Here is a 25,855-nt window from a genome sequence, read left to right on the forward strand (position 1 = left end):
CACGTACCCGTCGGATATCGGGTCTATCCCATTGGGCCCCAAGTCTGGTCATGTCTATTGCCACCCTTATGATAAGCTTTTTTTTTTTACCCTCATATATCCATATCATTGGCAACAAGGTCACAAATCATCTGGGTTTCAAATCATCTGATTTGTCGCTTAATAACTACATATGACTATCAGTTCTTATTGTATATTATATTTAATACATCAAAATGAACAGGACTTAGAAGTCTTTTATCTCCAATAATTTATTGAGTACAGGTTGGTCCAACTGGACCCATATCCGGACCTGAATAGTATTCGGGTCTGGTTTGGACCCAAACCCGCGAGAAAGCTTTTATTTTCACTTTGGCGCGTGAGCGGCCACTCCTATTTAATTTGTTTTCCCTCTCATATCTCTTGATCTTCACTGTATTTTGTTTCCCGATAAACGAGGAGAGAGAGAAGCTCGGACACAGAGAAAGAATGGCGCTCTCTCGTACATCTATAGCAGCCTCTAGACTCCACTTTCAGAATAAAGGTCAACTCTCAAAACCCATCTTTCTCTCTCTGGATTAACTCTCAGGGCCCCATGAATAGCACCTCTCTCTCTCTCTCTAAACGATGATTGAATTCTCTAAACCCTTTAAAGGAACTGTTTATTCCTCTCTCTGTCTACCCATGCCATCATTTTCACATTTCTCTTGTTTCTTCCATGTTTATATTTTTTGTGCTTTTACTCTATGAAGCATTTCGGATTAAGAATGGAGAGTATTGCAGGAACTGCGACGCCTAATTGCTGGCTTTGTACTGCAACAACAACTGGTAAAAAGAGGCAAACAAAAAAGACTGAAGAAGCAAAGGAGCAGAGAACCCTAGCTATAAAAACATTTGTAAAGAAGTAACGCTCTAAATCCATAAATTCCATGGATTTAGCTTGAATCATATTTGGGGTCTTTAATTTTTCATTCAATTTTTTGTTTTCTATTAGTTTTTCCCTTCTATTTCTACTTTCAATGCTTTTGTGTAAAACTATAGATGGAATCAATGGAAAAACTGAACATCACTGTCTCAATGCGATGATATTTTTCTTTTTATTGTTAACTTTACATCTTTGGGAAAGATGATATTGAGTATCAGGTTGCTTGAGAGAAGAAACTGATTTTTATTACTTTTTTTGAGTTTTTTGAGATTGGATTTTGCAGTTTGCTCTTATGAATTCCTTCTGGAACTATGGTTTGTATAGGATTACATTTATAGCTTCTTGCATGCCTTTGATGAGTTACTTGCGCTGTTTAAGAAATTGGATCTCCTCTATTTCTTGTATGGGTGAGGTTTGTATCAGGTATCGACCTTATACGATTGAAGTAAGGTGCACCTCAAAACTTTGTTGAAAATGCAGTTTTGTTACTGCAAAGCCTTGTAATGATATGAAAATCTATTGTTGTCCCCAATTATGAAATTTAAAGTTTCAAAAATGGTGACGATCAAGCAGATCTATAAATAGTTGAAAATCTTGAAAATGGACGGTCTAGATAATGTGTTAGCAGATGAACTATTTTTAGGACTAGAAATCTCCTTTTTTTATGTCTATGCATCGCAAGGTCGAGATGATCAATTTGAGGATTTTCCAGCATAAGAAAGACCTTCTCTAGTTGGTTTTTTAGGTGCACCTTACCTGTACAGTATAAAGTTGGCACCTTATGTAAACTTTTTCCTTCTTTTATTATGGTCAAGATCTAAGAAATGGCTGAATGTTGAGTAGGCACTTGTTCTCAGCCATTATATGAATAACCCCATTAGCTTGAACTCAATTAATGTACCTTCAATGTTCTTCTTTGTTACTCTTGATGTGTTCGAGTGTAACTTGGACTGGGCAGGGCCTAGGTCTAAGTCAGACGGTCAAATACAGCAGGGTCTGAGTTGGACTCAGCTTAGAAAATAGCAAAGAAACCTCAGGAACCATTGAAACTTGGTTCCCAAGGTTTGTTACTCGAACCCTGCATGGCACCCTGCGGGGTCGGAGTACCTCAGCTGAGTAAAGGTTGCACTCTGAAGTTTGAATGTGTTTTCTTAGATATATGATGTCTTTTTTATCCCTGAAATATCCAAGAAGAATTGAATGAATAAAGAGTAAGTTATTTAGTCTTGATGACCAAGAAGAGGGCATTTTGATTGTGTAAATTACAAGAGACTAGCCTCCTTAACAAATACAATGTATTTTATGCTAGTTGATGCCCATCAAAGTAGTAAGAAATTTGTACTTTAAAACAAGAGACATAAAAAAGGAAGTTGCGAGCAATGTGTCACTCCCTGTCCACCTTAAAAATAAATTAACCTGCAAGCTCAACCTGAATTTTTGTCTCTTCCCAAAAATCTGTTCCACTACATACCAATAAAATATTTTCTCTCCTGCTGCTGAGTACCGATCTGTATTGGGATGTATTGGAGGAGTTATCTCAAACAAGATCTCTGAAAGGAACTACTGGTAGCACTAATTCTGACAGCTTTGTCAGGAATGAGGTCATGAGATCAGGTTTGTCGGTAACAGGGTGTAGTATCCATTCCTATGATTGTTATGTTCCCTGTGTATTAACTTGTTTTTCATGGCCTCAAAGTCCGTCGATACTCAAAGGCAACAACAATCTTATTGGTTTATCCATTACAATTCCTAAACATATTAGGAAGAAATGTTGTAAATCTTCAATCTCCTCGAAAATGTCATTATCAGAATTTTGCCACAAGCCCCGTAGGGATCACCTTTCACAATCAGAGGCTGCTAGTGATTCTGTCGAAGATCCAATGCTTATCCTTTCCAAGTCTTTTGCTCTGAGAAACTGCAAAATTCTACCAACCTAATATGCTTAATGAAGTCCTTCACTATAGAATGCAGAATCTGGAATACTCTTTTGTGCTATGCTGCCCTCAAAGATGAAGGGTCCTCAGACAGTTATGCACACTTAACTTGGTTCTTCCATTTTGAAAGCCATCGATGACCATGGTAAGATAAAATTGTTTGATTTTAGCTTAGAGAACCCATAAAGTAAACCAAGAAAGATGCTCGTACCATATGGATGAAGTCTCAATGATATAAAATTCTTCATAGAATCTTCACATTGATTAGCTATAATGCGAGCATTCAGGATCTGTGGCCCATGTAGTGTAACCAATTCCTGATTTGTGATTCTGGGAATCTATCCCTTTTCACTTGGCGGGTTAAACTCAATAGACATTATGTCCTTTGGTGATCTTCTAGGGCACTTTGAAAGAGAAAAGAATAAAGATTTGTGGTGTTTCTTCAATATCAAACTGAACAGTTTATGTAAAATATTTTTGCCTAGTCATTTGTGTAGGTGGAATTCCTTAGCGCAAAGCTGTAGACTAGGTTCACATGTGGAGAACAAAAATGAAAAAGTATGCAATTCTCTTCTAGCTTTATTCTACTGGTTTATTGGTAGACCCACAAACCTTAGTTCAAATTAATCTTTATCGAAGTTCTTGTGCTAATCTTAACTCTTCTGGGGTGAGGATTTTGATTAGAGATAGAGTAGATTTGGTCGGAACAGGCCTACAAGTGAGTGGGACACCGTAGTGAAGGTGAGAACAGGCCTACAAGTGAGTGGGACACCGTAGTGAAGGTGAGAACAGGCCTACAAGTGAGTGGGACACCCTAGCGGAGGTGAATCCCTTGTGACCAATCTCAATATCTATGTAGTCATTTGTTCATTATATTATATAAAAAAAAATGTACTCATTCTTAGGTTCATTTGATAGTGAAGGATATTCTTTTGAATGGCATTAGATAAGCTCTGAGAAAATCATATTTAAGGAATGTGGACATCATGTTGCGGATGCCAGTAAGGTATCCATCTGTTCTTGTCGGACTATCTTTCACTTGTTTGATCATTTTTCTACTCTCTCTCTCTCTCTACACTGTGTACGTAGCAAATAAGTATATACTTCTTCACATTTGTGAAAGTCAACTGCTCAAAAAAGGAAAAATCCTAATCCAGATTAAAAGTTTATCCAGCATCTATAGTGACCCAAATGCTGCAACTCTTGGGGAACATGGGCACCTCACAACGGCCTTTATGGAATGGAGCCTCAAAAACACCAGTAAGTGCTAAATTAATGCACTTGACATGAAAACATCACAGGCTTTAGAGTTCAAATCCTTACTTTCCTCTTTCACTAGTCATGCAAATTTGCATATTATGATATTTAAGCCTGTCCTAAATTTAGAACCCAAGTCCACCTTATTTCTTTCCATGAGTATATCAAGCTAAAATAATCCTATTCACATAAATTCTGCAATAATGCTTGGATAGCGACCCATTACCATGTCAATAGTCCTTTTAGAACTCAATATTCCCAACTTATTGTTTAGTTTAGTTTGCTGACATGAAAATCAAACACAACTTAACATGGCATCAAAACAAAAGGCTAGAGATACATCATACCAAACCTGGCACGAAGCCTTGGAAATCGACAGACACGAGAACATATCTAACATGGCATAAAGTTCTAGGGGTGAAAACCTCAGCTTTTCCACAGCCTACATACCGCATAGGGCCAGGCTCAACTAGGAAGGCTGAACATATGGACAGTCAGATGGCTCAGATGCTATGTTAGCCAGACCGCCAATCTATCCAAAACCATATCAAATCGTCCCCAAATGGAATGGAACTTAGGTGATCTTCAAAGCAGGCTGGGGAAAGCCTTGTTGCCAATTTTCAGCAAATTTGGACAACTGAGCAGTATACTTGCTTTTATAGGATGGACTATTGGAGATCTGAAATATCTCATCAAAGAACCCCTCCCTCTACATAATACAAAGGTTAACTTCCTCAGACAAAAAAACAAAACTTAAAAATCTCAAAATGATGAAGTTTTGATATTCCGGCGGTATATTCCTTCGCAAAATGCCAGAATGCTACTGGTTTGAAGGGCCTGTTGATTGGGTCACCATGAAGGGAGCTCATCCGACCAAGATGAAACTTGGTGGGTATTTAATCTAGAGGATTTCAATCTTCCCTTCCAATTCAGGTCATTTGGACACCATTTGACCCAATTTTAAAAGAGCCAAAGTTCACCACCCAGACCATCGATTATTTAGCAGACTGGCTATCTACAGCAGGGCCGAGGAGCACTAGACCTCCAGTGCTTATTTTCGCCTTAATCTTCGAGAGTTCTGAGCTGAAATTTGGTGAGAGTGATCCTCTTGCATGGCTCTTCAAACACATAAACATTGGGATGAGTCATTCCAAGATCAGGAAGCGAATTGAAGATCAAATCAAGGGTCAAAGTGGGTCTGCTGCACAATGGGCAACCAAGCTCGATCAATTGGAAACTTCACTATTTGAGAGTTTTTTTGCTAAGGATTCTTGTCATGAGAGACCCAACTCAATTCCCCATCATCTGATGAAGAAAATTTGGCATGAAGTTGTTAGAATTCGTGGGAGCATAGAATGGAGAGAGAAGAAGAGAGAACACATCATTTACGTGGGTTAGGCCGAAGCCTCACGTCCACGGATCCAAAGCCCAACTGGCTACATCTTCATTATTTTGGATGAATGTTACATCAATAAGTACCTCTATATATAGAGGACAATCACACAATTACATGAGATAAATATGGTATGATAACTTGATGACCAAGTAACTTGGTCTCTATCTTCTAGATACCTAACGAGGTATATACATATACATCCATAATGATGCATATCAATATGAACCCAAGATATCCATATCCCAACACTTCCCCTCAAACTTAAGATGCTTTGACACAAAGCAGCTGGAGTTTGAACAATACTAAGTTGCCAAAAAAAATGAGTAGTGATCAAATCCATGATAAATTTCACAGATTACCATAGTCTTCCAAGAAACAACCTTTCTTGGGCTCTCTACTTTCTTCTCTGAAGATCTTCTCTCTTCAGAGGCTTCTTTTATTTCTAAAGGCTTTCTCTCTCTAAAAGAAAATGATATTTCTTTCTCTTTTCTTGAGAACATCCGGGATCGAGGACCAAAAAATTCGACGATCATCACACAGAATGGAGCAACGGAAAACTCCATCATCAAACGGGATCAAGTAGCGGAAAATTTGATCATCAACCAGGATCAAGAAATTCGATCATCTTCATTTGTAGATAGAACTCTTAATCATCAACCAGGATCGAGAAATTTGATCATCTTCATCTCCTCTTCTAGAGACGGAACTATGTTTTTTCTTTTGAGTACAATCATATAAAAAAAAATGCCAATGAAATTGAGCTGAGGAAGTTCAACATTCACATCTTAAAAGAAATACCACCTTTTTTATTTTATTTTATTTTTAACAACCCCAAAATGAAGAGACTTTGGCACCAAACCCGTGCACATAATAACACTGTCAGATGACAAAAACCCATTAATAGCTTACAATAACTGCATAATTCTTGCATCAAGGCGGAGGTCTTCTTGGGCCCGTAGAAGATAGGTATACTTTTGACCATCGGAGCCTATAAGTCCCAACTTCTTAGGCGTTGTCTTTGTCGACGAGATAGTCCCTTGCTCGTAAAAAGAAGATATAATAACAATGCCACGGAGCTATGCTCTTTGATCACCATCAGAACCATATAATAATGGATATGCACGTATATTTCTCAAGCCCAGGTATATGCACGAAGCTCTCTTTGATCACCATTAGAAAGATATTTGTTTCTCAAGACCAGGCATAAAAGAAGTGTTTTGATGTGGTCCCTATGGACCACCAGATGAAAAGCAGGGATTTATTTGAAACCACGGAGGCTCTCTCTCTTTAGATTTTATCCTCTCTTCATCTCTTGGAAGGGTTTGTCTTCGGGGTGATCAAACGGTTCGATTTGGACTGGGCCTTCTTCGTGCGCGATTGGACGGCGGATGTAGGCCCCAAGAGCAACAAGGGGGATGCGACAGATTTGCGAGGGGGAAGAAAGGACTTTGCGTTGCGCACAACGCACTGGTGCAGGACAAGCGGGTACATGGTGGTGGAAGCCGGGGGCTGCCCTAGTTTAGGAAGGGGAATTCAAAGTTGATGGCTGCTGGGTTTCACAGAGTTTTGGAGGAGGCGAGGCGAGCGGATGCCCACAGTTACGGCTCTATTGTGAATAGCTTTGATGAGTACAAGAGATACAATTTACTCTCTTTTCTTGAGCATGACCCATATTCTTCATCAACTGAATTAGACCAAGAAAAGCCTGCAAAAGAGGATAAAGACGATGCAGCTGATATGCCTGTGTTCTCTGGTAAAAAATACGGGTTCGCGAGGAGAGAGAAGATGGGAAAGAGAAAGGTTGTGTGAGAAAGAGATGGACGTGAGAGAAAATAGAAAAGACGGTGCTTGTTTGGAAACAGTTATAGAGAGAGGTAGGTGATGTCAAGGAGGGTAAAAAATGGCTGGAAAATATACAGTAAGTGGCTAGGGCAAAGAGGTTGCGGCGAGAGAGAAAATACGATGGGCATGAATCTGAGCCAACAGTAGAGCTAGCCAGAGGGTACTGAAATTTCCCGACCTCGGATCTGAGGTTGGCGAGCTCAGATTTGAGCTGAGGAGTCTAAGGTCGACGAGCTCAAATCTGAGCCGAGGAGTTGATGTCTGAGTTCGGCGATCACAGATCTGAGCCGAGGAGTCTATTGCTCTGATACCATGTTAAAATACGTGGGAGCATAGAATGGAGAGAGAAGAAGAGAGAACACAACATTTATGTGGTTCAGGCCGACGCCTTACGTCCACGGATTCAAAGCCCAAGTGATTATATCTTCATTATTTTGGATGAATGGTTACATCAATAAGTACTTCTATATATAGAGAACAATCACACAATTACATGAGATACATATGGTATGATTACTTGATGACCAAGTAACTTGGTCTATATCTTTTAGATACCTAACGAGGTATATACATATACATCCATAATGATGTATATCAATATGAACCCAAGATATCCATATCCCAACCGAAGCTACCTCAAATAAGTCAAGTTGGGCAAACAAAACACCCCACACTTCAAGTTTAGCTGCCAGACTGCCAGTGGTGTGAACTACACAGTCCAGCCCCTAAAGAAATCATGGACATTGCTTGTTGCTTTCCCTGTGATTTCTCACCAATATTGCATTTCAACCGAGAAAGCCCAGAGCCTAACTCCTTTTTGAGGCATAAAAGAGGAGAAAAAAAAAGTGCAGCAAAAGCACAGTCCCTTCTTGAAACATATACATGTGGCATATGCAATGCACGTTGGGTTAGATATTCCCTTTTTGTAACATTTATGCAGATAGCATCGAGTTATGTCTATTTCTGTACTTTTGCTTCAATTTTCATCTTCTTTGTAGTGTTTCGGAAAGCCTGGTCTTGCACAAAGCGAGTAGATGTAAACAAAACAGGCTGCTCATGAGTACCTGATACTCATACCCATAAATTTATATCAATATGTCCTGAATTTGATGGTGAGTTTTGGGTGTCTATGGTTTTATGCAATTGGAGTCCAATTTCTTAAAAAGGTTTTACAAAACACAATTTCAAGAGAACAACCCTCACCTCTTCATCCATTGTAATACAACACTTAATTTGTGGAGCAGTCACCTTCAACTCTCCGGAGTGTCCTGGGTAACGCCAGCCCCAGCCCTCTTCAAACTCACGGAGGACCCTCCTTGGCCCAAGGCAGGCAGGCTCCATAGCAGCCACGATTTGGGTTATTTGGACGGAAATGAACTCAAGCATTTTTCGAGTAGTTAGGAGCGAAGTCCCAGCCCTTTTTCACAAGATCAAGACCTTGGTTATCTTTTGGGCCTCTAATCACAAGGCCTTCAAAGGCATTTAACCTCATCATTCCAACTAAGTTGGGAACAAGTCCTCCTCTTCCAACCTCGTCGGGCTGCTAGGCTTCTCCATCGGCTGGCCTTATTAAGTTCAACTTCGATGGGTGCTCCCTTGGGAACTCAGGACCGGCAGGTATTGGAGGGGTCTTCAGAGACCACCATGGAAACATCCTGGCCTCATTCTCCAAACACATTGATCACGCTGATTCCTGGCTAGCCGAGTCCTTGGCGCTTCTCACAGGCCTCAAAATGCTTGACCCCGGGTGGGGCCAACCTATTTTAGTGGAAGGAGATGCTCGGAATATTATTACCTGGCCAGCCAGCCATGCCATATCGCTTTGGTATCTTGCATCTATTTACGATGAGATTTCACACTTGTGCAGGGATACAGCCATCTCATGGAGGGAATCAAACGGCCTAGCGGATCAGATGGCTAAGGATGGAGCTCTCGCACAGGCCGTGGATCCATAGTAGAACTCGGGACCCATGCTTTTTGACCACGGCCTTATCTTTTTGTATGTCTGTGCTTTTTGTGGTCCTCCCCATCAGGACTCTTACTCTAAACGGATGTTTCTCTTATTTCTTTTTTGTACATCTCTGTAATGGGCAATGTTATAAGGCCTTCTCGTTTTTTGTATAGGCTTACTAAGGTTAGCTTATTTTTTGCCGAGAGGCCCGGTATGTGGGTTCCCTCTCTGGATCTTTGTACTCTATTCCTTTTTTAAATACAACGGTTAACAGTATTAAAAAACACAATTTGACTGACCACTTATATAGCTCACCCATAAACAAGGACGCCCATAAACAAGGAAATGCTAATATGTGAAGGTAGTGATACACTAAGTATGAAACATCCTCACCAGCTATCATGCATTGGATGATCATGACCTCAAGGGATTCTGGTAGTGTACAATTACAAACCCTTTTAATTTTTAACCTCAGCATATGCAGAACTGCCACGACATTTTGGACAAGAAAAGTTAAATGTGTTTCTCTCAATTCCATATTTAATAAAGTTTAACACAACCCATGAATTTCTAGTTCATATATATTATGTCCATTGGTGCGCATTTGACCTCTGGATTGCATTCTTTTGTTGTTCAACAGTTTGTTTAATTTCATCTTGTAAATGGTTTTGGACAGCTTCAATGAAGTTCCTTCTTATTAGTTATCAAAGAAATTACAACAGAACTATTCTTAGCACATAAATCCACTTCTTACTCTTTAGCTAATCGTGCTTCTCTGTTTTTATTTACTTCTCCCCCAGATATATGATGCTGAACCCTGGAACATTCCCTAAAGCAACATTAGTTCACCAGGAAGTTGGTGGGTCATGGTATATTTTGAAAAACATACTTTCGGACCTCAAGGAAAATTTGGTGAGCCATTTCGAGAATCACAAAACCACCGCAAGTGCAGAGGTTGATGGAGGAACTGGTCAAGCAAAGATCACTATATCTAGATGTTCAGAAACAAATGCTAATTCAAATGATTCAAAATCTAGTGAGCTAGTTCCTGAAGCCCAACAAGCTACTGAAATTGATGGAGGAACTAGTCAAGCAAAGACCACTATATCTAGATGTTCAGAAACAAATGCTAATTCAAATGATTCAAAATCTAGTGAGCTAGTACCTGAAGCCCAACAAGCTACTGAAGCTGCTAACACTCCAAATGAAAGTCTTTCTTCGAATGAAGATCTCACTCATGATACACCTCTCTCTCCAAATGGAAATCTTTCTTGTGGACCCAGAACACACGGCGTAGTTAGAGAGAAGATGAGACTTGAGGTTCCTCTTCCATCAATTGTATCCCCTCCCGGCTTAGTGAGAGAGAAGACGAGACTTGAGGTTCCTCTTCCATCAATTGTATCCTCTCCCTATATTTCAGACGGTGAGCCAATACCTATTGCTGAGGAAGCTGCTGAAGTTCCTGAAATTCCCCATGATGTTCTTTCTAATGAACCAGCCAAGAAAATTTGCTTAGAAAATGAGAAGAGCGAAATAGTCCTATCAGAGGAATCCTCTCCTGGTATTTCTGATGAGGATATAACTGAAAATCTAAGCACAAGCAGGGGGAATGCTTCTAGTTCCAGTGGTAGGATCAGGGGGAATGCTTCTGGTTCCAGTGATAGGATCTGGATTATGCTTGATCGGATCAAGGAATTGGCTAAAGATCTGAACAATAATGGCCATAATAATTCTAAACAAGTCAAGCCAGGGCCAAAATTTGGAAAACCAATAAAGCAGTCTATGATTGATGGACTTAGGCTTTTTGATGTGATCAAGGAGCAACAGAAGATTCGTGACTCAGGCATTAATAATGGTGCCAAACAACTCCAGCCAGATAAAAGACCAGAGAAGCCTTCATCCCAAGGACTTATTAGTTTTGTTAAGGATGATATGAAAGATGATGGACCATTGAAGGTTCCATTCGAAAAATTTGATTCTGATGAGGATTTAAGTGATTCTGAGGTTGCAGCTTCAGAATATGGAGAACCTGACCCCTTTGTTCCCCTACCAAGCAAAAGAAGTTTTCCTTCTTTCTCCAAAAGGCCAATAGGTCAAAACACTCTATTTGTGAAGTTCTTGCCAAAGTCAGCCACGGATGTTGATATTCGGAAAGCATTTGGTGGTTGTGGAGAAATTGAAGAGATCTGCATCATTCCATCATTGAAAGCTACTGCTAGGTTCAACAATGCTTATGTCTCATTCCAGGTAGAATTCTCTCTCTGATTTTTGGAATAATAAATACACAATGATAGGAGCTATATGGAGGAAGACCATCAATGTACATGCAAAACATCTGACTTTTATTCTAGTTAAATGTGGAATGCACAACTATTTCCATGTTTTAAGGAATTGGCTGGTTCAACTGATATTTGACTTCTAACTGATGGGTATCTGGAAAATCTCGAGTGTTTGTGATTTGTACTTTCTTTACCAATAAAAAGAGAAAAGAAAAAAAAGATTCCTGTGAGTTTTTCTTTCTTTTTTACTTTTGAAGATCTGATGGGCTTCAATTTATTTTGCTTTTTAACTGACAGGTAACGGGAATCTAGTTAATCTTTTTAGTTAACCAATCTTTGTGTGGTCCTGTTGATTCTTGTTTGATTTTTCTTGTATATATACATTCCAACGTTCTCATTCTATCATTTTTATGACAGAGAGGAGAAGGGCTGCAAAGAGCTCTAGAGAAAAGCAATCTAGTTATCAATGGTGCTGATGTGGTTGTCGAGGCAGATTCGCCTTTGCTAAAAATAACGAACATGGTTTCTATTTCTAATTTGATTGGAGATCCTGATGCACCATTGCCATTGTTGGAAAATCCAGTCCGGACCATTATGGTCCGAGGTTTGCCTGTCGGTATCGGGTCTCACCAGCTCAGTTTCTCTCTCTCCAACTTTGGATCCATATCCAGATTCATTATGGGTTCATCTTTATCTATTGGTTATATTGAATTTGAGGTGAGAACTTTATCCTTTTTTGACAACTTTGATTACAACTTTTCTGTTTTTTAAATCAAAAACTAAATAAAGGTTTTGTTTTGCAAATGTTTTGCTTACATGTTCAAACAAACAACTTTTGTACTTTCTTTTAGTAAAGACTATTGCTGGGGTTTGATATGCTTGAAAGAGAAGCTAGCTTTTAGATTATTATTTTTTAGTAATTTGTGGGAATCTTGCTTTTATTATACATAGAAAAATCTCCTCCCCCTCTCTCTCTCTCTCTCTCTCTCTCTCTCTCTCACAGGCCCCATTTGGCCTGGCTTCTCTCTCTCTCTCTCTCTCTCTCTCTCTCTCTCACAGGCCCCATTTGGCCTGGCTTTTCTCTCTCTCTCTCTCTCTCAACTCTCAACTCTCAGAGGCCCCATTTGGCCTGGCTAATAATTCCGTTAAAGAATGGATTTATTTAGAGATATGTGAAACACTTTTCTTTTTCAGAGTTGTGAGCATAATTTATTGTATTCCTCACACAATATCTTGTGTAATTAATTCTAGTCCTCACTCTTTTGCAGACAGAAGATGCCAAAGAGAAAGCTCTCGCCGCTTCTACAATATCTCTGTCTGGAAAGCAGATACAGATCCTCAGGATTGATGCCCCAAGAACTTCAGTTGTGAGAATTTCAAATATCGGTCGAGAAACAAAGCAAATAAAGATTTTGAGTACCTGTGAGACTTATGGAGCAGTCAATAGAGTGGTGAGCAGGGATGGAGATACAGTGGATGTGCACTTCATGTTGTCTGAGCTTGGAAACATGTTGCAAATTCTTAACCAGTAAGAATATCTATTTGTCTCTTGCAGTTATTTTTCTTAATGGTTCCTTAAGAGTTTATTTTCTGTCCAATTGTATATGCGGAGCATCCACCATCTTTGCTCAAGATGGATGGTGGGGATGAACTGTTATGTGGACTGGACACATGACACGGGGGATGTGTATTATATCCTTTCCCTATGTATGTTATTTTTTTTTGGGTAAGTCCCTATGTTCTTGTTTTAGGTTTTTTATCACAATGCCACCAGGTTGGGAAGCAGATGGTTTCCTCAAACTTTTAATGCCTTCTTGAGTATTAGAAACAATTCCTTCTGGAGTAATCAAAATCCTCTCTCTCTAAACAGTGGGGAAAGAAGGCCGTGATCGTTATTTTTTTGCCAGCCACCAACTTGCAGCTACTAGACACGTACAAGACCTTTGGGATTATTTCTGGAAATATAACTTGCATCTTTGCACAATTGGCTTCTCAAAAGATGTAATCATCTGAAAAAATTCATGAACTTTTCAAAACCAAATGCATTTCAATATTGGTTACAAAAGATCATCCTCATCATATCCCCTTCTACAAATGACTTCATGTTTATGGTTCTCCAAGTGTAGTTTTCTCTTTTAATTTTGCTAGTATTGACAAAGCTAATACTTATGTTTATGTTACAGTCTTAATGGTATGGTCGTGAATCAGTGCCAATGGTGGGCTCGTCCCGCAACTGTTTTCCCACCACAAATCCTTCAATCCCTTTGGAAGTCCACTGAAGGAAGACAATATGTACTCACAGTGGTTCAAAATCTATGCCGAAAAACCTGCCCTGGTTCAACTGTTCATGCAGAAATGGCTGGACTTGTGGCAAGATATTATACAACACCATAGGTTTGAGAAGTTTGCATCCATCCATTGCGGTTGACTGCATTTGGTCAGGGAAAATTCATGTCCGAGGTGAAAGAGAGTTTGGGTTTTTGAGAGAACAACACTATATCTATCCATTGCGGTTAACTGCAGTTGATCATGGAAAATTCATGTCTGAGGTGAGAGAGAGATTAGGTTTTTAAGAGAGAGAGAAGAGAAAGGCTTGAATTATCATGGCCCATGTATGTGATTATTATGCGACATTGCATATATTTCTGATTCATGATGGGGGCAATTTCCCTTGATATGGAGGGAATATTGTCAGGTGAAATAAGGCATGCTTCCCTTCTTAGTAATGGGAGTCTTTGAAACTTAAAATTGTAGTTGCAATGGGGATTAGACTCGTTTAGGATTAGAGAAAGGGCGAAAGATGCATATCCTCCTCTCTATAATTGTATTCTAAAATAAGTGCTCTGGTTCATAAGAAACCTATGGATCCCTCCAATTTAAAAGAAAATGATCTTTTAACCTCTCTTGACCTTTTTCATTGACCATATTACGATATTTATTTTATTTTCTAATGATAACATCATTCGAATAAAATTTGGCATGTTACCTTTAAGCTACTTGTGAGTTTTATTTTGGGTGTGAGAGAGAGAGGGTGGAAGGGGTCCCAGGTCTTGGGTGTGTGAGAGAGAGGGTGGAAGGGGTCCCAGGTCTTGGGTGTGTGAGAGAGAGGGTGGAAGGGGTCCCAGGTGATGAGAATAGAGTAGTAGTTTTTTAAGGGTTTGGATGATGGTGGTGATAAAAAAAAAAGAAAAAAAGGGTTAAATGTTATTTTCTCTTAATTAGACGATGTTTATGGGTTTTGCATACATTATTGGGGACTATAATTACAGGAAGGGGAGTATGTTTTTTTCCCTTTATAAAATTTACTTGTTTAAGTGGGCAAACTCAAGCTTCAGCCTTGGGTTTCACAGGATTTGAGTTTCAAAAAATGCATCTATTGATCTTTGAAAAATTAAAAATATTGGTTCAAAAAATAAAAGATAATAGACTACTTTTCAAAATTTAATTATTTTGGATTGGTGGTTTAGACCATACGACCTACAAATTTTCTTCTTCACCTGAAAAGTTTAGGACCCGAAAGTTGGAAATTATGTTTTCCAGACTTGGAAACTTTATTTGCTGAGGAGGTAAACTCATGCATTATGCCCCTGTCATGGGTCTTGGAGTTTAAAAAAATGATCTTCGAAAAATTAAAATATGCGGCTGAAAAAATAGGCCACCCTTTAAAATTCTTTCTTTTCAGATTCGTGATTACCTGCAATGATTAGGATCCAAAATCCATGTGTTTTATAAGCGGTTATGGATTACCCACCCACTACACCGATTTGAGTCGGCTAGGTCGATGACTTGGATCGACTAATCAGTGAATAACTAAAAATAATAATAATAACAATAATAATAATAATAACAACAATAACAATATCAAGTGATTCTAGAAGAGGGAGACCCAAGTTAATGACTTGTCATGGTAGGACTACATTTTGTAGGTTTTATAATAGAAGTATTTTCAAAACAACATAAATTTCTTCTAACTTCATATATCGAGTGAGCTCTTTTTAGAGCAAAATATTAGTAATTAGTCAATATTTAAATGTACTAAACTATGAATAAGTTAATAATTAAAAAAGAAACTGCTCTTTAACTCACGCCCGTGTAGGTCTTTTTGCCCTATTTGAGAGTATTTGTTCAACTAAAAATTTTTCTAATCATCTACGAATCATTAGACTTATTCGCAAAAGAAAAAATTTAAATTTTGCATCTTCTAACACTTAAATCTCACCTTCTACAAATCACATGATCTGTATTCAACCTTGAGACATTATTTTTTTCAATAGCATAAGGAGTGCAACAAGTATGTTTTATTAAAATTGTCTATGACCTGAAGAAGTGACATCTCCCAAATTTGAGGTCCTAAAGTTAATCCAAGATTGGATTCTACCCCAGGTAGTAATTAGACAGTATATACTCGCAGTGGAGTCTAAAATATTTTGGCTTTTAACCTGATAAAAAAAATTCCATGCAATTCTCAAGTAGCTATCAAATCATAAATCACACCATATTGACAAATCCATTTTTTCAGACAAGTTGGCAATCCAAATCCATAACTATTATTAAGCTTAATTAGCAAAATTTTATTGGGAAGCCATTGATTATCATGCTAATTTCAGATTATTAGAGTGAGGACATTATTCTCATAATAACGCATATGATATCATGTCCGTCCCCCAACAGCAACTAAATTCAGCCCAATCTTTTACTTAAAGATTGAGCCGAATAAAGAATGGGATCTCCATCCATTTGCATAAATATTAAATATATATATTGCACCATCAAAGCATAACCACAAGAAAAATCCAATAACCGCGTATCGTTGACCAGCCGAAGCCACCGGTCCAATATATTTTAAACGGTAATAAACTAACGTTTAACCTGTCGATCAATGCAACGCAGTTTTTAAGAGGATTAATATTGCGTCAAAAACCTTCTAGATCTGTGTAAGAGAGAGATTCAATCATTTCATGATGCACAAGTGCTATGAGTTTTAGAGTTTCTCGTATCTTCATTGAAAATAGATTCGTCTCAGTTTATAGATAATAGGTCAATGTCATAATTCATTGAAAATAGGTTAGGTTTTTCATATGCACCGAACAATAATACCAAGGAAAAATTTTAGTGAGCAACAAACTGCCAACTCTCTTTTTTTGGGTAAATAAAAATAGGTATTATATGCTACGAGACAATAGATCATTTTTTCCAAATTCACAATTGCTACTAGGTATTACATGTCAAATTGGATGGCTGATCTGTATGTCACAAAGTCCGAAAAAGTTTTTTTTGAACAGAGTCTAATCAATACATTCACAACCACCCGATTTGAAATCTAATGGACAAAAATGATTGTCATCTCTTTGTATTAAAAGTAAATGCCCTCTGTTTGTATACTTTTCCATAAAAAATCTACTCACAATGAAACGGAAAAAACTGCAAAGCTTTTCCAAATAAAATAAGGCCACAACCATTGAGGCTCTTAGTCAAGTTCCATAAAAAAAATAACTTCCATAAACGAACCAGAGGTCCAGGAAAGAGAGATCCACAATACTCGCTTGAAAGGTTCTACAAAACATTGAAAATCACCAGAAAATAATAGAAATGCAGCAAACAAAATTTTCCCTCAAGCACTTAGCTGGCGCTTTGCTTCTTCAATTTACTTAGCTCTTGCCTTATCAAGCCAGCTCTCTGCACACAAAGCATGTAAACCCACAGCTTTAATAATATGACGATAACAACAATAACTAAATTAAATCCAGGGGGGAGAGAGAGAGAGAGGTCTAAATTCATTGAAGCATTAAATGAAATTTAAAACCACCATTATTTTCTGATAAGGACCTTGCTCATTCACTGTATCGAAATTAAAGGTAGAGAGATTGCAAGGGGTCTTGATTCAGTAGACCATTAAACAAAATATAATAAGATTATCGGTGTTCACTGATACAAACCTTGATTCTCGCCAGCATGACCTTGAACCTGTCGAAATCAGTGAGGGATGCTCTCTGTTTCTGCACAATCAGCTTCCTTCCCCATGAGCTGTTCTCCCACTTCTTGTACACATCTGTTATTAATATGTATTACTCTTGTCATATTTCAAAAAATCCAATGCAGAGCTGAGAAAAAAAATCCATTAATAAAACCATTGGTGCACTAACCAGCTGCTTCAATTGCTGCAATCAGAGACTTCTTTTTCGGCACCCTAGGAATATCAATCTTAATATCGGTCAGTGAAAGCCGCTTGAAGTTCATTTGTGTCCGAATCATTTTGGGAGCATCAACCAAAGCCTGCACGACAAAGAAAACATCCATGAGATGGTATAGATAACACAGGGAGAGAGAGAGAGGGAGAGGACACGAGAAGTCACAATAAACAAATCTAAAACCATACAATCATCGCATGAGAAGGATAAGCCAAAACAAACAACGAAAAAGTGGAATATTTAACCTGTTGACAGAACTAAGAAGAAAAGCAGATACCAAGGAAAAATGGCTAGAAGAGTAGAAGGCTGGTCTGCAATCAATTGAAGCTCCCTAAAGAATGAGCCGGGCAAGAATTCCACTGTACAGTACAACATTTAAAAAATGCCGATCTAGATCAAAATCGCCCGATCCATTTCAGTTTTCAAGGGAACCACTTTAGGAACCAGCCGTTTCCTAGGATCCACGTAATTTTTTATTTGGTAGTGACCCCACATTTCCCATGTAACTTTTGTTTTTGCAACACGCCCCACATTTCCATGTGGATAGGCCACACCAACTAGTTAGAATGGAGTACATATATGCCTTCCCCAATGTGGTAATTAATAGTTCATTGGAGCCTAACTTTTCTCCAAACTCCCTAATGGAAGATAAACTTTTTAAAAAACTTAAAGCTGCATGAGTTATGAGCACACACCCTAACTTAAAATCTCTCTACCCAATCCTACTACATATCTAAAGATAAGGTCTCCCTACTTTCATAAGGCACGATTACAGTAACTAAAAACAAAAAGATTACAACTAAACAGTGAAGTAGATTTTAACATTTAAAGGAAACACTTGCATAGATAGGTATTTAGATACAAAGAGGGAACAAGACAGATACAAGTAAAAGAGGATTATACTGAATTCAAATACTTGCATAATAAAACCTACAAAATACAAGTCCTAACATGGCAAGGCATTAACTAGGCACAGATTCACACACTCTTCCTCACATACCCAAATGCTCTATCTAAGTGATCTCCCCATACCTGTGAATTCACAGAGACACTCAGCCTCGCATTAAACAAAATTTTGTGCGTACAGATACCAAATTCCGAGTATAGATTCTCTCTCTAAAGTCTAAACATCATGTACGCATATTGTGATCCCTCTCTTACACTAAACCATCTCTCGCTCTTGAATCTGTCTTACCTGACCATGCCGTCTCTTAAAAACACTTAACTCTCATACAAGAGAGAGAAAGAAGGGTAAAGAGAGAGAAACGAGATACCTTTATTTGTAGTATGTTGTTTTTGTCATTTTAAATGGGGCCAACAAAATTTTTTTTTAATTTTTTTAATGGGGAGGGGGGGGGAGAGAGAGAGAGAGAGAGAGAGAGATTTTAGGTGTCGTATATGCTCATAGCCCACAAAAGTTTTAAGTTCTAAACTTTAAAAGATTTATTCCACATAGGGGAGGTTGGAGATAAGCTGGGTATCAATGAACTATAAAACATGGGAGGGAGGCATGTTTGTCCATTTCACAATGGATGTGGGGTCATCTACATGTAAATAAGAGGCCTCTGGTAAATAATAAAAATTGAAAAAAATAAGAAGTTCTCATTCAAATAAAAATTTACATGAAAAATGTGGGTTCTCTAATAAAATAAAAACTTTAAAAATAAAAAACTAAAAAAGCAAAAAATTACATGGAACAAGGGACCGGCCGGTTTCTGATATTTAGTCAGACCGACCAGTTACCCTGAAAAACAATCCAAATTGGGCTATTTCCAACAATAAAAGGTCAAGAAGTAATATCATAGAAATAGTTTAATTTTTTTATAATATATCATAGAATAAAGAGAATTTGCCAGGAGACAGGTAACAGGATGCAAGAACAAAACATCATGTTGTTTAATACTGGCATTCTACTTAATCTATGCTTCTCACCACAGATAAGCCCCATCAATAGCAAGGCCGAATCCACAAAACTCAAGAAGCAACACTTACAAAAGTCTTGTCGTGCACAAGATAAATTGAAATTATGCTCATTTGGCCAAGAAGCTCACAAGTTTCTTACAAAACAAATAACAAACATCTTATTTAGGAAGCAGAGCTGTTTCATAGAAGCATCACAAAATGAAATGTAAAAATATGCAATAATACATGAATTCTTTGGTGCATACATTGATTAAAAAAACGAAAGCTAAAAGATGCAATATCTTGTTAGGAATATCATTGAAACGAATAGCAAAAGAAATACAAAAAACTAAAAGTATCCACTTAGACAAGGAAAGTACACAAACTGCAGTTACAAGATCATCAAACAAATTAAATTTAGGCCCAACTTCACAATAGACGGAACGTTGCACATAACTACATAAACACAATAAGCATGTAGTCATTGCCTTGACGCAAACAGGCTCAAATCAATCAACTGACAATGCAAGCCACATGCACAGCAACCTAAGGTTATGAACCAACTAAACAATGTACAATTTTTTTTTTATGAATATAAATGATTTTCCAAATCTATGAATAATCATCCAATTCATGACCACAAGGACCAAGGTCCAAGCGGAGAAGTGAATATTATAGAATAAGAATCTCTATTCATAATCTCAACTACTAAAGGAGCTTTAAATCCTGATATCATAGCAAACTTTGATTCATACGAGGAAAAAAAGTGAAAAAGGCTATAAGTTCTGCATGAGAAGAAATTATTTACGGTTCTTTTGCAACACAAAAATATAAAGAATAGATGGAGTATAGTACATAATAATTATAGGAAAAATCAATGCAAAAAGAGATACAAGCAGCCAACCGCCAGGCTGGGGGGTGGTGCTGTGCATTATATGAAGAGAAGATTACATGTTCTACCACCTACGCCCTTTAGAGGAAATGACAGAAATTATTTCTTAAAAGCTCACATGATTTATCAAAATGAGAAAAGATATTTCTAACACATTTCGATGATTCATATGTGAGGTGGTTATTCTTCAAAGCTCAGCAAGGACCCCTTTATGTACTGATCACCAAAGCAACTATAAACCCATCGATTGAAACTTAAAATGCTGCCAAACAAACTATAATTGTACTAGTACTCTAAAGCCTTAAAAATTACCAATAAGCCCAACCAATATATAGTGACCAGCAGACAGATTCAAGGTTGATGAAAGAAGTATCATTAGAATCGAGATATTCAACAATCCATATAGACAACCCAATTCTGACACAAAAAAAACCATATTCAATATCACGTGTAGTTAAACAGGTACATAAATTTTAGTCCGAGAGAACAAATATATATATTTTTTAATCATGACAGAAAAGATATATTGTTAACTATATCACAATCAACAAGCTTCTTTTAACACAAACGTCGCACCAATTAGACAAGTAACAGAGAAACAAAATATAATAAAAATAAAGGACTAAATAGCAGATAATGAGGTTGCAAGGAGCTTCATACAACAAGTAAATCAAAATAAATTAAACTAATTAAGCAATATTTTCTATAAAAAATACTATTGAGGAAATGCGTACCCGATTCTGGTCGATAACATCCACAATCACAACAAGCATTCCATAATCCTTTCCATAATTCACAAGAGCAACTCTCCCAATTTCCACGTATCGCTTGAAAGGCTTTTAGATATAAAAGAGGTCAAAAAACAAAACAATAAGGGGGATGAGTTCGATAAAATGGTGAAAGGAAATACACCATGGAGAACTATAGCTCTGATCATACAACATATAACTTAGAACACAAGTAGATAGGTTAATGCTCCAATATAAAAGTTCTACACTGACAAACATAAATGATAAGTGACAGTCCAGTAAAAAAAATAGGAGGTAATAAACTCAAACAAATTGCATTGAAAATTAGCAACAGATCCATTATTCAATACACTGCCAATCCTAGAGTAGACAGATAGTAGGAAAAATTTATGAAGAAATAGGAAGAAAATGATAGATAAATCCACTAGAAAAACCATTCAGAAAAACAGATAAAATGCAAGGAAAACATACGATATAACCAGAAATCAGCACATTCCCATTCTTAAAACGAATGGAGGGGAAAATATCTGAAGGGAACTAAAAAGTAAAACAGAAAATAAAAGTTTTCAAACATAAATAACTGTGACTCTGCATATGTCTAGTTCTTTATGTCAGATGAGCTTGTCAGTGGAATATCTCTCTCTTTTATTGAATATCTCTCTCTTTTGTTAACCATTTTCTCAACATTTTTCTTTCCTCGAATCCCATTAGATCTCTTCTTGTATGTGCTCTAGGGTTAGAAACAGAACTCACCATGATTGGAGCTTTGATGTCACGAAAAGGAGAAGTTGCAGAGAACTAGATCTTCGAAAACTAGGGTTTCGCTTGCTCTTGCAAGCAACGGTTTTGGAAGAAGCCGGGGTCCCGCTACTTCTGAAAATTAGGGTTTTGTGTTGAAGAAAAAGGGGTTTTCTATTTGGGGTCGAGATTTGGCATGGGTTGATGTGAGCCGTTCGATCTAGGGCTGAAAAGGAGACCAAAAATGACCGATCTAAACGCGATAATTGTCAAAAATGGCATCTTAGTCCTTGTATTATTTGTTGAGAGTTATTGTGACGAAATTTCGTAATTGCCCTTCGCAAATGAATTGTATTAAAAATGAAATTTACCAAAATAATCCTGAGGGATGAATCGTCAACATTAGGCCCATTTTCAGCAATTCCAATGTTATGAGTATTTTGAAATTAGATTAAAAGCTATTAGTGGAATATCAAATAGTTCATCTCTTACAGGTCTTGATAAAGGGTCATAACTCTATACTGATCTACGTAGGATCTCGAGCGAGAAGAGATGGAAATGGTCATATAACCTTTGATTTTTTATGCATAAAGTGGCAGCTCCCAAAACTCGAACCCATGTACTTGCTAGCTACCCGAGCCTTTTACCATCATATCAAGTGACAACCCCTTTTAGCTCGCTACCGAGCCTTTTACCATCAAACCAAGTGACAGCCCCTTTTAGCTCATCTCTTACAAGTATTTGGATCATTTTCTTTTGAAAAGAAAATATTGAGTTAGCATAAGGCCGCGACTCTATGACAAAAAGTAAACCCGCTACGTTAACAACTTATTGTATTGATACTGCCACCTTAAAAATTGCTGCTTTCAATTAATAAATATGCAGTAACATATATAAAGAAATTAGCATACCCCATCTATTTATTTGTCAATAAGTAAATAATGAGTATGCTACATTTGGTATGAAAAGTGTTGGTAGCTATGAAATTGAACAACATGAGGATAGAGACCTACAGGTTAAATGTACATGTACATAGTTGAAAAGCGTTTGGAGTAAATTTGAAGAAATGGCGGTCAAGAGAAAAAACAAAAAAGGACAAATGGCTGTAATGAAAAAAAAAAAAAAAAAAGGACAAAGGAAGACGAATTGTAATGGCATGGTTGAATTTTGAAAGATGTGGTTTTAGAAATGATGTCTTCCTGACACAATGGCACTTCCTTGATTAATAACAGGGAAATGTTACGCAAAAAAAAATAGATATCAAAACATCTATCGACTTTATTTTTAATGTTGAAAAGTGAATACTACCGTATTTATGCTAAAATAAGCGTTTTTCAAAATCGAATCTTCAAGATTTCAAACGCGCCACAAAAAGTGCCTAGAAATCACATTGCAGGTCAAATAGATTGGAAAATTGTTTCATACGAGCTAGACTGCATTTCTACAATATGTGGTCCTAAATTATAAATCATTTATCTTAAAGATGGATGCAAATAGGTGGTCCATCTAAAAAACAATTGAAATTAACGGTCCAAATGTTTTATTAATAGAATTATTATTTATAGTTTTCAATTTTTATATATTTAATCATATTCATGTTTTCTATATTAGAGATTACATGTCTTTCAAAATTAAGTCCAAAAATCCATCTCAAAACTACTTTTTTAAGAGGGGACTCATTTCTACATGGACTCATAGGAACCATGTCCAATAGATTGTTAAATAGATTTAAATAGATCTACTTTGGCAATTGTATTTGATTTATTATACAAATCGACTTTTGAGCAAAGATCAAAAGGCTAGAAAGAGAACAAACAAAATGATATATTTTAAGATGTTTTGAGGAAAATTAGAGGCTTGAGGTTTTATGCGGCTAGACTATTGAAGCGTCCTCGCCTTAGAAAATCCATATTAGAGATGGATTTTTAATCTAATATTTAACTAATCTCGATCACCATTAAGGGTTGTTTTTGGACCAATCATTTTAGAACATTTTATTTAAATGTTTAAATTTCATTTTTATCCGAGATTATCTTCTTGTGAAATTTCAGCTCCAAAGATAGATTTTGGTAGTAAAACGCACTTGCCATACATGTGCCAAAACTCATTCGACTTGGGGTGGCAACGAGTCAGGTCGGAGTCTAGAAATTTAAAAAGTTACTTTATATATTATATATATTTATATCTTTTTTATACTGGGTTGGGTCCAGCCAGACCCAACTCGGATTCGATAGAGTTCAGTCAGACCTGGATCAAACCCGACCCAATGGGTCCAACACCTAGACCCATTCCAAATTTGAGTCAGGTCGACCCGACCCGATTGCCACCCCTACATTCGACACACAAACACACACACATGCATATGAATTTTACTCTTCCAATTCATAAACAATATGTTGTATATATTTATATGTTTTATATTAGGTTGGGTCTAGCCAGATCCAACCCGGACTCGATAGGGTCCAGTCGGACTTGGACTAGACCCTACTCAATGGGTCCAACACCCAGACCCGTTCTCGATTTGAGTCGACCCACAATGTTGGCAGGCCGACCTGACCCGATTGCCACCTCTACATTCGACACACAAAACACGCATACATGCATATGAATTTTACTCCCGATCCATAGATTTCTTTTTTGAGAAACAATCACACTTTATTTATTCATCAAAAACCGAGTTTACAACATAAACATTACCAGAGTCACAACAGAAAACAAACAGCTTCAAGTAAAAACAACAAAATTAAGTACTATCAAATCTTTCTACAATTAAACTACTATCAAGAGCACCTGTTTTGAAAGACCATCAGCCTCTATATTACTTTCTCTCTAAATATGTCTAATAACATACTCTATATCCTTGCAACAGTCACTCACTTGGCTGGTTAAACTACGAAATCTCCAAGGATAAGCAGCTTCTTTCTTTATCCACTTGACTATATTTATAGAGTCCCCTTCTATTTCCACAGCTTTTCGAAATTTCTTCACCAACTTGATCCCTTAAAGCATAGCTCGAAGTTCAGTCACTGTCCCTGCTGGTCGATGATACTTCAGTAGAACTTTACCATCCTATTCTCTAATAATACCTCCCACACCCGCTTGACTGGGGTTTCCCAATGAACACCCATCAAATTTTAGTTTAACCCATCCAAACCTCGGGCATTCCCATAAACCTATATCCTAACATTCTTAACAAATCTCTCTCTCGTTTTCACATTGAGATTGTACATCATATCATTCTAGAGACACCCCATCGGTCTTTGTTTATGGATAGAAATCCAGCGGCCACCACACGATTTTTTTCTATCAATTCTATAAAAGACAAACTCAAGGTCCTTATCTTCACCATATTTTTCCCCTACGATTCTACTCCATAACTGATTTTTTTTATTTGCACATCTCCACCACCATTTGTTTAGTAACACTGTTCATGTGTTTATGATTTTCAGACTCCCCTCCCCCCCCCCCCCCCCCCCCCCCCCCCCAACAAATTGGAGTACACACTTTTGTCCATTTCACCAAATTATATTTATTCTTCTCCTCATTTCCCCCATATAGAAACTTTCTCATAATATCCTCCAATCTTATTGCAATCTTACTCAACATCTTAAACAATGACATATAATAAATGGGTAGATTTGATAACACAACTTTAATTAATGTTATTCGACCCCTCGAAGATAATAATTTGAATTTCCATAAGTCCAATTTGTATTCCATACGTTGAATCGAAGGATACCACAATGCTATGAATCTAGTATTATCAAAAAGAGGCAAACCAATATATTTCAAAGGAAAACAGTCAGTACCTCAGTTCATTTTT

The 25,855-nt window shown here is 37.4% G+C and overlaps 2 protein-coding genes and 1 non-coding gene across 3 annotated transcripts; 1 reads left to right on the forward strand and 2 right to left on the reverse strand.

Annotated features, from left to right (window-relative positions):
- Positions 1–263: 263 nt before the first annotated feature.
- On the forward strand, positions 264–14,289 carry LOC18447178 (RNA-binding (RRM/RBD/RNP motifs) family protein). Its single transcript, XM_011629818.3, has 6 exons — positions 264–523; positions 763–883; positions 10,085–11,531; positions 11,981–12,280; positions 12,832–13,091; positions 13,747–14,289. The coding sequence occupies exons 1-6, from the start codon at positions 469–471 to the stop codon at positions 13,955–13,957; spliced, it is 2,394 nt and encodes a 797-aa protein (XP_011628120.3). The 5' UTR covers positions 264–468; the 3' UTR covers positions 13,958–14,289.
- Positions 14,290–16,972: 2,683 nt separating this feature from the next.
- LOC18447179 (large ribosomal subunit protein eL14y) lies at positions 16,973–22,176 on the reverse strand. The gene is made up of 5 exons (XM_006857280.4): positions 22,048–22,176; positions 21,280–21,381; positions 17,707–17,836; positions 17,500–17,612; positions 16,973–17,239 (listed from the first exon to the last, which is right to left on the reverse strand). Exons 1-5 carry the CDS (start codon positions 22,048–22,050, stop codon positions 17,183–17,185), a joined length of 405 nt encoding a protein of 134 aa, XP_006857342.1. The 5' UTR covers positions 22,051–22,176; the 3' UTR covers positions 16,973–17,182.
- Positions 19,597–19,737, reverse strand: LOC148781186 (small nucleolar RNA snoR137). Its single transcript, XR_016060065.1, has one exon. It is a non-coding gene; the product is annotated as a small nucleolar RNA snoR137 (small nucleolar RNA).
- Positions 22,177–25,855: the final 3,679 nt, after the last annotated feature.

This window comes from Amborella trichopoda, chromosome 7 (genome assembly GCF_054954075.1).
Source record: "Amborella trichopoda isolate Santa Cruz 75 chromosome 7, AtrichopodaSantaCruz75HAP2 v2.0, whole genome shotgun sequence".
Taxonomy (NCBI): domain Eukaryota; kingdom Viridiplantae; phylum Streptophyta; class Magnoliopsida; order Amborellales; family Amborellaceae; genus Amborella; species Amborella trichopoda.

Coding starts and splice junctions, on each gene's coding strand:
- LOC18447178 (XM_011629818.3), top strand. CDS start 469: ATGGCGCTCTCTCGTACATCTATAGCAGCCTCTAGACTCCACTTTCAG. Junction 11,532..11,980: donor ATGCTTATGTCTCATTCCAG/GTAGAATTCTCT, acceptor TTTTTATGACAG/AGAGGAGAAGGGCTGCAAAG. Junction 13,092..13,746: donor ATGTTGCAAATTCTTAACCA/GTAAGAATATCT, acceptor TTTATGTTACAG/TCTTAATGGTATGGTCGTGA.
- LOC18447179 (XM_006857280.4), bottom strand. Junction 17,837..21,279: donor ATGTTATCGACCAGAATCGG/GTACGCATTTCC, acceptor TTTGTCGTGCAG/GCTTTGGTTGATGCTCCCAA. Junction 17,240..17,499: donor TCATGCTGGCGAGAATCAAG/GTTTGTATCAGT, acceptor CTTTGTGTGCAG/AGAGCTGGCTTGATAAGGCA.